The following is a 13,415-nucleotide window of genomic DNA, read 5'->3' as shown; positions in this document are numbered from 1 at the left end:
TATATTTTACCACAATAAAAATGACACTGTAAAGCAATATATTTTTACATATCAAAATGTTCATTTTTGTAAGTGAAAAAGTTCATTTTTGTAAGTGAAAAATCCCATTAAAAATGGGATTCATTTTTTAATCCCATTTTGTTAAAAAAAAAAAAAAAAGGTGTGTGGGGTGTGTATGTGCAACCAGTTAGAAGGCAATATAGCAAAATGTTATGGGTGATTTTTGTGTTATTTTTTATACCACTCTGTATTGTCTAAAATGTTCATAGTGAGCTTATACTATGAGGAAAAGGAAAAAACAACAGAGATTTTCTTTTTCAGACATACAAAAGATCAGAAAAAGGTTCTGGCCTCTGGTAAGTTGAATAGAAGGCATTTGTCTCCTGTGCCAGAGTCCCTCCTTTTCTCCCTGCTGCCCCAGAAAGGGGGGCAGGGATTAGACAGAGAGACTGGGGACTGGGAGAGAGATGTGAGGAAAGGAAGTGTCAGCCTCACCTGGAGAAACCAGTCCCAGGCTGGGCTCAGGAGGCCGGGATGGCACCTCCAGGCCTGCCAAGGTGAAATGGCCAGTTCTCACTGAGGCCCCCACTGATCTCCCCACCGCAGCCCACACCCAGGAAGAGCCCTTACCATCGATGTCATACACCTGGAAGAGGAATTTGAGTTTGTCCATGGGGCTGCCATGGATGAGCAGGGTCAGTGCCTCCTGCAGCTCCTGGAGGGTGATGGTGCCACTTCTATCGGAGTCAAATAGGGCAAAGAATCGCTCTGCAAAGAAGGACTGTGGGCGAGAAAGGTGGAAGACAGCACAACTGTGGCCGCAGGGCCTGGGCTTTGAATTCGTTCACTGTCTCCCTGTGTCTGGGGTGGTGGTGGGGGGGTGCACCACGGAGTGGCGGTATTCAGGCAGAACTCAGGTGCCTGAACACCCATCGTGATCTGCTCTAATGGAAGACCTGTTCCGATCCCTGCAGTAAGGATGGGCTTGGTTTGGGCTTCAGGCCCCCTTCAGGCACTGGACTTTGTAATTTGCATGGGCTCTCTGCCCCCTACATACAATCACCCCCATCAGCCTTTAAATCCCAGCCTCTGGGTGGCCCCTTAACCAACATGGGAAAGGGTCAGACACAGGGTCCTCCTGCAGGCTCCTTCCAGCCCTGTCTCACCCCACTTGGGGTGAGCGCAAGGGATGAGTGAATCTGGGAAGGACTTATAGATTCCACTGGAAGATCTGAGTCCTTTCTTTTGCTTGTTCTTAAGGCTGCCTACATTTTATACTTAAGGCTTGTTCTTAATCACCAGTTCACTCATTCATTCACTGAGCAGTCTTGTGCTGTGTAGCCTCTGCCTGCCAGGCCTGGTGTTAGACCCTGGGAGCACAGAAATTAAGAAGACAGGCTTGGATGATGGGTGTCCCAAAGATGCTGTGTCCTGGGATGCTCCCCTCAAGGCAGGGGGAGGACCCTGTGGAGCTCTAGTGTCTGACTTAATAAAACTATGAGGGGTTCACAAGTATGAGGTATAGGCCGAAGTCTGCTGTGGACTGACAACCTTGCCACCTTGCCTTGGCTTTCTTCTTCATCCCCAGGATCCCTGGGTAGTACCTTTATCACTCTCTACCATCCCGAATGCTCTTTGTCTTAAGATGTTTTACACCCTCCCATTTGGATGGGATTGTATCATTAGGGAGAATGGGATTTTTTCCTTCCCCATATCTGCTGCGAAAGGAGGCGTGGCGTTAGAGTTCTGAGTAGTATCCCCAGGACCAGCAGGGGAGGGTCCTTCTGATTCAAGCAGGGCATTCAGATGCTCATCAGCTAGTCCCTGTCAAGGACCAGGCCACTATTCAATGCCAGTCCCAAGGACAGCTAGGAGAGGCTGGTGTTTCAGACTCAGTCCTCCCTTCTCTGCTGATGTCTCCTCTGTGTGTCAGGGCATGCAGGCTGTGTGGGGTGGGCAGGGTAGCTATGGAGTCTGGAGGACTGGGAACAGTGTGCCACAGCAGACAGGGCTTTAATAGGTATAGACCATTGACAAGCTTATCTTGAGAGGAAGCTTAAGTCAGAGCATCAGCTCTGCCCATGAGCCTAGTGGAAATTGTGAGGTTAATCATATTGCTTAAGATTTGACAAGCTACTGACTTCCAACTTCATGTGTTGAAGACCCAGGAGGCCATGACTATTAAGAGGAATGGGAGGGTGCCATAAACATCCCGCCAGCCCGCTACAAGGTGGAGACCTCAGGAACCCCAGGGAGTTCCCTTTCCCTCCCTGTAAGGGCTATGCCCTGAGAACCAGGCCACATAACGATAAATGCAGGGCTTCCACCTTGGCCCAACACTTGCCTCTTTCACATGCAGAGCTGCTTTGAATTCTTGCAGGCTGATCTCCCCATCTTCTCCCGCAATGGTCTTAAACTGCTGAGTCACCCACCGGAGCCACCTGGCATCCTCCTCGGCACTCATGGTGCTGGGAGGCAAAGGAAACAGGTTTATGGGCTTGGGGTGGCCAAAGCCTTATGAGGTCTCATGGTGGTCCCAGGGCCTCTGCCTTGCTCTAACTAGGGACCTGAGCCTCCCTGAGTTGAATCGGGTCAATCAGTTCTGGCTGTGGATTGGAGCTTCCCACAGCCGTTTCTCCTCCTCCCTATGCCTCAGTCTCTTCCTCTTATCCTGAGTTGGCTGGCCCAGGCTTGCTTCTCTTTAGGTTCTGAAATGACAGGGCCCGAGTGAGGTGGACCCACACTGTGGGGATCAGGTCAGAGAGTGGCATGCTGCGACTGCATTAATTAACATCATGACAATGACTTTCCATCTTGCGTTTACACAGATCTTTACTGCTTTCCAAATATTTCCCACCACCACTACTTCCTTTGGTCTCTCTGACAGCCTGGTGGGCCAGGACATTTTGCAGAGAAGAAATAGGCTCAGAGCAATTAGGTAACTTAGCTAAATGTATTCAGCAAGTTAGAGACAGAGTTCAAATTCAAGTCTAGCGTTTTTTTCCATTCTGCCCCAAAGCCTCCACCCTCTGCTTAAATGCTTGTGATACAAGATGGATCAAGCCAGGATTCAGCCCTCAGGTCTTAACTCTTCAGGCCCAGGTTGTCTTCTATGATGTCACCAGGGTATTGGCTGTCTAAAACCCTCACAGATGGGCTGTCTGTACTATGATCTAAACAGAGGTGAGTGATGAAATTAGGACACTTCCCTAGCATTAGGACCCAGGAAACCAAAATTGAGGCAGTGAGTGAGGAGTTACAGATTCTTGTTGCTGTAAATGACTCCCTGGGAGAATGGCCTTGTCTATAGCTCATGAGTGTAACATAACCCTAAATGACTTAGCTACAGTAATCCTCATTCTTTGTGGATTTTGTATTTGCAAACCTGCCTACTTCCTAAAATTGATGTGTAACCCCTGAATCAGTACTCACAGCCCATCCGTAGTCATCTGTGGACATGCATAGAGCAGTGGAAACTGAGTCATCCAATGGCTTGCTCCCCACTGAGGCTGAGCAAGGCGACGATGCCTGCCTTCTTGTTTCAGCTCTCAGACAGTGAGTGTCCTTTTCATGATCTATCTAGTACTACATTTTTCACATTTTTGTGCTTTTTGTTGGTGTTTTCACTGTTTAAAATGGCTCCCAACCATAATGTTGCGGTGCTCTCTAGCATTTCTAAGCGAGCAAAGGCTGTACTGTGCAGTATGGAGGAAATACGTGTTAGGAAAGCTTCATTCAGGCACAAGTGACAGTGCTGTTGGCCATGAGTTCAATGTCAACGAATCAACAATACATATTTTAAAGGTGTCTTTAAATAGAAACACACATAAAACAAGGCAACTTATTGATCGTTTGACAAAAATATTGTGCCCTGAGGCTCACATGAGCCTAACTCTATATTTCCTTCTAAGAACAATGGTTCCGAATTCGCTAATTCAGCGTTTGCAGTGACTTTATAGAACATAAATGAGAATTGATTTTATTTTTAGAGACTAAATATTAAAAATAAATGTAATAGTTTTCACATAAGCAACTAGACAAAGAAGGAAATACATATCACACACATGTAAGTACATACTACTAAATATAAAGTCAGAAATTAAGGTATTAGAAAACCAAAAAAAAACCTCAAAATGATACATTTATTTCAATTATGGAAATGGTTTTACAGATGTATGCATATAATACTTCTCCCTTATCTGTGGGGGGATACTTTTTAAGCCCCTTAGTGGATGCCTGAAACTGCAGATAGTAGCAAACCCTATATAGACTATGTGTTTCCTATATAATACATACTTATGATAAAGTTTAATTTGTAAATTAGCTACAGTAAGAAATTAACAATAGCTAGTAATAAAATAGAACAATTATAACAATATATAACAATATACTGTAATACAAGTTAAGTAAATGTGGTCTCTCTCTCTGAAAATATGTGTTTTTACTGTACTAACCCTTCTTCTTCTTGAGATCTGTGGATCTGATAACCGAGACAGCGACTAAGTGACTGAGGGATGGGCAGCGTGTATAGTGTGGATTCACTGAACCAAGGCGGGACAGAGCAGAAAGGCTCGAGATTTCATCAGGCTACTCAGAATGGCTGCAATTTAAAACCTATGAATTGTTGATTCTAGAATTTTTCATTGGGTATTTTTGACCTTGGTTGACCATGGGCAACAAACCATAGAAAGTGAAACCATGTGTAACAGGGGGCTGTACTGTCTCTCGACACTCATCAAATTATTCTTTTCCTTTTTATTTTTTAAAAATTATGGTCTCATTTTTTATGTGAGGACACATCATAGTAAATTAAAGGGAAATGTAAGAATATTTTAAAAGAAATAACAATTTTAGGTAGGCAAATCAGGAAGATAACCATACAAGCCACGGTTATATGATTCTTCCACAAGCCCCAGGGTAAGACATTGATGGCTGGTTTATCAAATATTCCTTGCCAGTACATATTGGGGAGCCACAAGTATTGTTTACTATTTCACGGAGTCCTGGGCAGAAGTTTTGTTCCAAAAATTCGTTAGGCAGCAAAGCTGTAAAACTGGAATGCTGAAGTACTTAAACCATAACAGCCAAGATGCAATGGTTGCGAGATTTACTAATAGACCTGAAAAAACCATTATAAACACAAAAGAGATGGTCAGGAGAAGCATTGCTATGGAAACCACACTGACCTGCTGCTATGGCCAGTGCTAAATAAGTCACCATCATGAGGGCAAACATCATGATGATGAAGGTGTCCACCTTCGTCTTTAATCCTAACAAGATTAGGATTATTATACAGCATTATTTTTATAACGCACGTATTATTATAGAGGTAAATATAATACTTGGTAACATCGTCCTGGTAGTAAATTAGATAACAGTTTTCCAAAGAAATAAGATGACACTCTGTAGTATCCACTAATATATTTGTGTATAAAGAGCTTCTCTAGCACAAAGAGCTCTATGACCGACACACTGCTGAAACACCAGCTGGTGGTCAAGAAGACAACCCTGGCTCTATTCGGGATTTCAGTAGAATCATTTTTTAGCCCAAAGTAAATGGCACCTATAATCAGCCTCAGTATGGTTGTGACAATTACCTGAGCTATAGAGGCCTGGGATTTACCCAGCAGGTTTTTGAATAAATGCATGGAAACCCATCTGAGAGAACGAAGTGGCATTAGGTGGTCTTGAAAGCTGAGATTCTCTTCTTTTTCTTACCCTCTGAGAGTTGATCTAATTCAGCTTTTGTTTCTCTGTTGAAGGAGGAGTTGACATAAAACTCAGCTAATTTTTCTGTGAGTGACTTATCTCTCTTAGCGGTCTCTACAGTCTCCGTGGCTTCAGTCTTCTTCCTCTCTGTTTAATACCACAGCAGTGAATTTCCATTAATGACACCCAGGAAGAAGTCTGCAGGTTTATTATTGAACTCACAGTGGTAACCAGTTGATGCAAAGTACCCCAAGTCCTCTTAAGCAGGTCCATGGAACATTCCTCTTTGTGAGGCCATTAAGGTGAGGCTATCAAACAACTTGAAGATGGAATACCAAGGCTGGTGAATGGGAAGAAGATGATTGTTCGTCCCTACTTAGACATCCTTTTCAGGAGCAAAAAGGTCAGCATTTGCTGTGCTTGAGTCCAGTCCAGTTGTGGGCTCATCCAGGAACAAGATGAGAGGATCAGTAATAGGCTCCATTCCTATATTAGTCCTTTTTCTTTTTCCTTCTGACACACTGCAGATGAATTGAATTCTAACCTTGAAATCCGCTGCTTTATCCAGACCTAACTCTTGAATGACCATATTTATCTATTCATTTTTTTTTCACAATTCATCACAGTTGTTGGAAGCTGAAGAGCTTCTGAGAACTGTAAATGTTCTCTCACTGTTGGGGTACTCATCATGACATCATCCTGTACCATGTAACCTGAATTACATTTGAAATTGGCAGGTTGAGGTGCTGTGTTTATCAGAACATCTCCAGATAATACATGTGGGTCTTTCCTTGAAACTAAGACATCTAATAATGCCTCCACTTGCGGGTCCCAGAATGGCATTGAGGCCAGGTTTCACGATCCCATTGATATTCAATTGTATTTCTTTCTCAACTGGTTTTTGACCATGTAGAAAGCTGCTCTTCACTTTTTCTTGATAACAGATGTTATGAAAGCACAGCTCTTTCAGTAAATGCTTTCAGGTCTTTGAGGTCACCTTGGGTAAGCCATTGGTGTTTCCTTGTGACATTGGGATAAAAACTTCGACATTATTGGAAGACATCTGGAGAGTTTCTGCGTTTCTTTCCAGACACACACTCTCAGCACAAATGGCTTTCACTATTTACTCACTCTGCTTAATAGCACTTGGGTTTAACCAAAGTTTCCAATCTCAGGATCCATGTGCTCAGAGGCAGAACACTGACAATCATTGATATAAATGTTGAGATGAGTCAGCTGGACCTTCCAAACAAACCCTAAAGAAGCAGCTTCCACTTAATAATGCCACCAAGCATGTGCACTGTGCTTTCTAAATCATGAAGAGCTTTCACAAATTCTCCCAGGCTCCTCTCTAGGCTGCCTCCTTCCATGTCAAAATATCCATTTTAAATATGCAGATTATGGCACATGATTTATGCCTCAATATAGTGAAAAACAAGTTGGTTCTTTTAAAAAACTAAGAAGAAAAGCATGATTAAGGATAAAAGAGAGAATAAAACCCCCAAATATACATTAATACTGAGAAAGGCAATAGAATTACAGATAAGGAAAGGGCTACTGAAATACAAGAGTACTGTGTGCAAATGTTTGGTGGATTTAAGAGAAATGAATTAGCTCCCAAAGAAGGTAACAATCTGAATGGACCAATAATTATTTAAGAATTCAAAATGGCAGTTAGGCTAGGTGCGGTGGCTCACGCCTGTAATCCCAGCACTTTGGGAGGCCAAGGCAGATGGATCACGAGGTCAAGAGATTGAGACCATCCTGGCCAACATGGTGAAACCCCATCTCTACTAAAAATACAAAAATTAGCTGGGCATGGTGGCACATGCCTGTAGTCCCAGCTACTGGGGAGGCTGAGGCAGGAGAATCGCTTGAACCCAGGAGGCAGAGGTTGCAGTGAGTTGAGATCACAGATGCTGTCTCAAAAAAAAAAAAAAAAGAATTCAAAAGGGCAGTTAAATGTCAACCATTGAAAATAATGTCAGGGGCAGCTTGTTTTTAGAGCTGAGTTCTATCTAATCTTCAAAGAATGATAAACCTAATGGTAAACCATCTTAGATCATAGAAAGAGATAGTAAGATTCCCAATTCATTTTACAAAGCAAGCTTTACCCAAATCCAATGAAAAGAGCATATGAAAAGGAAATTCTATACAAGTTTAACTTATACAAAGCTTTAACTAAAATATAACTGAATTAAATCTAGAAGTTCACTTTAAAAAAAAAACAAACCCAACCTTAGTTTAGTTAGTTAGAACCTAATTAGTTAGTTAGAACTTAGTTTAGTAATGTAAGGATGGTTCATTATTAAGACACCTATCAACGTAATTTTTGATATCAACAAATTAAAGAAGAAAAATAGTTTTTATTATGTCAATAAATGCTAAGGAAGCACCTGATAAAGTTCAAAATTCATTCTTAATTAAAACTATAAGAAAAATGGGAGGAAATTACCTAGTTTACAAACTAGTAATTTTCTCTCTTGTTCTATGATATTTGCAATGTTTATTTAGTTTCTCTAGTTTAATGCATTAAATTCAATCTCCAAATACTAGGTATTAGTGATGGCTAGTTTCTGGGCTCAAGGGAAATAGACCAAAATCAATGATCTATATCTATCTATATTTATATGCATATAAAAATTGATATCTATATCTATATATATATTCATATTTATTTACATCTTTACCATCTATCTTATTAGCCAAAGCAGTTACAAATGGAAATTGTAAAAAATTGTATTTATAATTGTTATTAAAAGTTGGATAATTAAATGCTTTTGACAAAATGTCTACACAGAATAAAATAATTAGATAACTACAGTATACTATTTTATTTACATTTTCTGATCAAATTATAAATGCCTAAATGTAAAAATAAATAAAATAATGAGAATTAGCAGAAATTATAGGAAATTGTATCATCTTTAAGTAGGGGCACAAGATAGGAATCCCAAAAACATTAAGGAAAATGATCTGTAGATCTGCATATGTAAAAATTAATTTCTGCATGATAGAAGACAACAAATTCAAAAGGCAATAGGCTGAAGGAAAATATTTGCAATAAGCATGACGGAATGGTCACACCTGTTATAAAATAACAACAACTAAAAGGGCAACAATAACAGTAAATGCTTTTATCAGGTATTGATAAATTGCAGCTGTGTTAGTGTTCTTTTAACATAGAAGTCCTATAGGTTTGACAGAAGCAAAAACAAACAAACAGAAACCAGCAATGGAAAGTAGCAAAAGATATAAAAGGACAATTCATAAGAGAGAACTTATATTGGTTGATAAACATTTGAAAAGATGTTCAATTCACTTCTCATGCCTGGGGAAATGGGATTTATAACAATTATATCTTTTGTAGTTGGGGGAAGTGGTATCAGAATGCCAAAAATCAAAAGATTGGTAATATCCAATATAAACAGTGCTGGTGAGAACATGAATTGTACTATCTTTCAGGCAATTCAATTTTTAGGAATGTATCCTACAAAAATAAAAGTGTTATTACATAATGGCCCATATCCATCATCCACCACTGTGTACTAGATTGCCATTCGAAACAGCTAAGCCCACCCACGTTATCTATAATAGGTGTGAATCGATTTGAATAAATACAGTAGCACTGTGTGGAAGGGAATCATCAGGCTGTCAGCACTGGTCCTTAAAGAGGCAGGACTGGAGGGGAGAAAGAGGATTTCAGTTCCGTATTGCTTTACGCCTCAGTATGATTGATCTGATGGTATCCATGAGCATATACCATTCTTGTGATAATCTTTGAAAACTCTTCATTTTGAGATAATTATGGATTCACATACAGGTATGAGCCATAATGTAGAGATTTCTTTATTCCGTTTCTCCCAATTGTAATATCTCACAAAATTGTAGTACAATATCACAAAGAGGATACTGACATTGATAGAGTCAAGATACAGAACTTTCCACCACAAGACTCTCTCAAGTTGCCGGTTCACAGCCACACCTACATCCCTCCCTGCCCCCTTCCATGGCAGGTGGGCAGTGGGCAAAGTCCTGACTCTCCACTGGGCCTCCTCTGACCATCCCAGTCGGGAGGAGGAGGGAGTACCTCGTTACTGCCGGGTACGACAATTAAAAAGCAAGCAAGGCCGGGGGTGGTGGCTCACACCTGTAATCCTAATACATTTGGAGGCTGAGGCAGGAGGACTGCTTGAGTTAAGGAGTTTGAGACCAGCCTGCGCAACATAGTGAGACCTCATCTCTACAAAAATTTAAAAAATTAGCCAGGCATGATAGCATGCACCTGTGATCCCAGCTACTCTAGCAGCTGAGGTGGGAGGATGGCTTGAGCCTAGAAGGTCGAAGCTAAAGTGAACTTTAATCACACCACTGCACTCCAGCCTGGGCAACAGAGAACCCATCCCTTATAACATAATAAAATATAAAATAGAATAGAATAGAATAGAATAGAGCAAACAAAAAATCCCTCTCCATCCCCTGACCTTTAATCCTGTGCCATCAGTGAGCTCTGGCCCGGGATGTGGCTCCCCAGGGCGGCTTCTCCAAAAGGTGATATCAAGGGTGTTACTGGCCTCTTATCCCCCAGCAAATTAATACCTTAGTAAAACAAACATTTTACACGGCACAACCTCATCCCAGAACACACCTGTGAGGCAAGTGGCTCAACAGGTACAGCCCACTGATCAGATGAGAATCCGCCCTCTGAAGCACGGTTCCCAGCTTTGGGGGTCCAGTAACACAAAAGAGTCTTGTGGGGGTGGGGGTGGTCCTCACTTGGTGGGAGAGGTGCACTGTCAGCATCTCCCTAGGTTGTGTCCCAGCTAACTGTAATTCCCTATCAGAGCAGCGTTTTCTAGGTTAAAATAAGGGCTTATGGAGACCAAGCTTTCATCATTCAGGTAAAGCCTCCAGGTAGCAGGCTTCAAAGACAACAGAGTGTAAATGTTTCTTATCAGACTTAAAGAGTCTGTTGCTGGCTCACACCAACTCCGCAAGCTGCCTCTCACCTGCCTGAGCAAGTACCCGGTCCCCAGGCCTGGCCCTGCAGCCTCCTTGCCCATTCTCCCTGCCAATCCCTAGGAATCCCACCTGCTGCTTGTTCCTCTTTCTCTGAAACCCAAATGGGAGTTGGAGTTTCCCTAGAATGCCTGAGCAACCGGCGCCTCTGGGGCTCCATGAGTGAGGTCCATGGACCGCCCACAATTGCATCACCTCAAGAGTTGAAAGTGCACGTTCTCTGCAGCCCCAGATCTTCAGGACCAGAAGCTCTGAGGTTTGGGCCCTGGGAGTGTGAATTCTAGCAAGCATTCTCAGAGCCGCTGGTATTACTGAGTGAAAAGAAACCCTCAGACAGCACTTCCATGGTTTTCTAAAGTGCCTCGTGCCTGCTGGGTGATCCTGTGCCAGTTATTTGACCTCTCTGTTTCTCTGTTTGACCTCTTTATAGGCATGTGTCTTATGCTATATATGTGTGGCATGTATTTGAGTGTGTGTGTGTGTATAAAATATATCAACAAAGAGTCAAACTATAAAATACTTGAAGATACTTATTCTGAGCCAAATACGAGTGACCAATGGCCTGTGACACAGCCCTCAAGCTATCCTGAGAACATATACCCAAGGCTGTTGGGTCACAACTTGGTTTTGTACATTTTAGCAAGACATAAAACATCAATCAATACATGTAAGTTGTACACTGGTTCTGTCCGGAAAGGTGGGACAGCTGGAACCAGGGGCTTCCGGGTCGTAGGTAGATTCAAAGATTTTTCTGATTGGCAATTGGTTAAAAGAATTAAGTTTTTGTCTAAAGACTTAGGAACGTCTGGCCGGCCGCAGTGGCTCATGCCTGTAATCCCAGTACTTTGGGGGGCCGAGGCAGATGGATCACTTGAGGTCAGGAGTTCGAGACCAGCCTGTTCAACATGGCAAAACCCCATTTCTACTAAAAATACAAAAATTAGTCTGGTGTGGTGGCATGCACCTGTAATCCCAACTACTTGGGAGGCTGAGGCATGAGAATTGCTTGAGCCCAGGAGGTGGAGGTTGTAGTGAGCCAAGATCACGCCACTGCACTCCAGCCTGGGTGACAGAGTGAGGCTCTGTCTCAGAAAATAAATAAATAAATACATACATACATACATACTTAGGAATTTCTATGTTAAAATAAGGGGTTATGGAGACCAAGGTTTCGTCATTCAGGTAAAGCCTCCAGGTAGCAGGCTTCAAAGACAATAGAGTATAAATGTTTCTCATCAGACTTAAAGGGTCTGTTCTATCAGTAATCCCACAAGGGAGGAGAGTATAATGAGGCATGTCTGGTCCCTCCTTCCCATGATGGCCTGAACTAGTTTTTCAGGCTAACTTTGGAATGCCCTTTGCTGAGAGGAGGGGTCCATTCAGATGGCTGAGGGGATTAGATTTTTATTTTTGGTTTACAAATATATGTTTTAGTATGTGTATGGATGTGTGTATATATATGCATATGTCATATATGCTTTAGTGTGTGTGTGTATGTGTGTGTGTGCATGCATGCTTCAGTTTCCTCATTTATTAAAAGCGTTAGTGATAGCTCACCTTGCAGAGTTGTGACAGGGCATAGGATGTCTGTCTAGCACATGATGATTAGGTATGTACACCTTTCTCTTCTCTTTTTCATGCCTATTAACTCACGTCACTTTCCAAGTCAGCAAGTCCTAGATGGATTCCCATTTCCCAGAGGGAGCACAGACAGATGTCCTCTCAGGGCCCCTGCATTGACTTGGGGCAGAGCCAGGCCTAAGTCCCAGGCTTCAGACTCCTCAGGTTCTTCTTGAGGACCACCTGTCTAGGTTCTCACTCTCTCCTCGCCTATAAATGTGTGGTCCTAGTAAGTCACTGGAGCTGCAGGCAGCAAAGCGGGTGCTCCAGGCAGCCCCTGCCAGAGGCCAGTCCAAAGCTCCCAGGGCCCAACTCACTGTGGAGGAGGGGGGTGAGATGAGGCATGGAGAGAACCTGTAGCTGGGAGTGTCAAGGGCCAGGGCAATGCCCCCACCCAGCCTCCCACTGAGATAGGCCAGCTCCTGCACGCTCCCAAGGCAGGGGCTCCAGGCCCTCCAGTGTGCCAGCCACTTTATTTAGTATATTGGCCCCTTCTGTCTTTGGTGCAGCCCAGTGAGGTAGGTATTATTACTATCCCTGTGTACCAGAAGCAGCCCACAGCTGGAAAAGAGGAAGGGAGCTTCGCATGAGACCTTCTCATCCCTCGTGGCTTCAACATCAGCCAAGGAGCCTCTTTTAAGAGCTTCCTAGGTTTTTTCACACCAGCCCCAGAGAACCACTGTCCCGGGCCCAGCTCCACACACTTCTCCCCACCCCCGACCCAACAATGACTCTGCTTCGACCTTCACTGATGGGCGTTCACTGCCTGTGCAGACACAAAGCTTCGAGTGCCTGCTTCTCGTGTCCCTGAGCTGAAGCCGCCTTCCCATCACTGCCCCCCGCAAGACATTCACGCCTCCCACTGACTTCTAGCCACCCTTTGGTGGTTTCAAGGCAGCCCTCCACGGCCCAAAAGAGCACTCACCTAATGACTAGTGGTTCCCAAACTGCAATATGTTCTTGCCAGAAACATGAGAGTTTGTAAAAATGTGCATTCTGACTCGCCAACCTTGGTGGGGAGGAGGCAGGAATCTGCACATATCACCTGCACCCCGGATCTTGTGACC

At 43.1% G+C, this 13,415-nt stretch overlaps 1 protein-coding gene and 1 pseudogene across 3 annotated transcripts in view; both read right to left on the bottom strand.

Moving 5' to 3' along the window:
- The window catches only part of NOX5 (NADPH oxidase 5), a 42,609-nt gene that overhangs the window by 28,146 nt on the left and 1,048 nt on the right, over nt 1-13,415 (bottom strand). For all 3 annotated transcript variants that reach the window (XM_055363161.2, XM_055363162.2, XM_055363163.2), the window contains exons 2-3: nt 2,345-2,468; nt 631-781 (exon numbers count right to left, since the gene is read on the bottom strand). In XM_055363161.2, the coding sequence (XP_055219136.2) occupies nt 631-781; nt 2,345-2,468 (275 nt within the window). The remainder of the gene's footprint in view (nt 1-630; nt 782-2,344; nt 2,469-13,415) is intronic.
- LOC101147318 (broad substrate specificity ATP-binding cassette transporter ABCG2-like) lies at nt 4,941-6,772 on the bottom strand (annotated as a pseudogene).

This window comes from Gorilla gorilla, chromosome 16, assembly GCF_029281585.2.
Source record: "Gorilla gorilla gorilla isolate KB3781 chromosome 16, NHGRI_mGorGor1-v2.1_pri, whole genome shotgun sequence".
Taxonomy (NCBI): Eukaryota; Metazoa; Chordata; class Mammalia; order Primates; family Hominidae; genus Gorilla; species Gorilla gorilla.
This window is presented reverse-complemented; position numbering and strand designations above follow the sequence as displayed.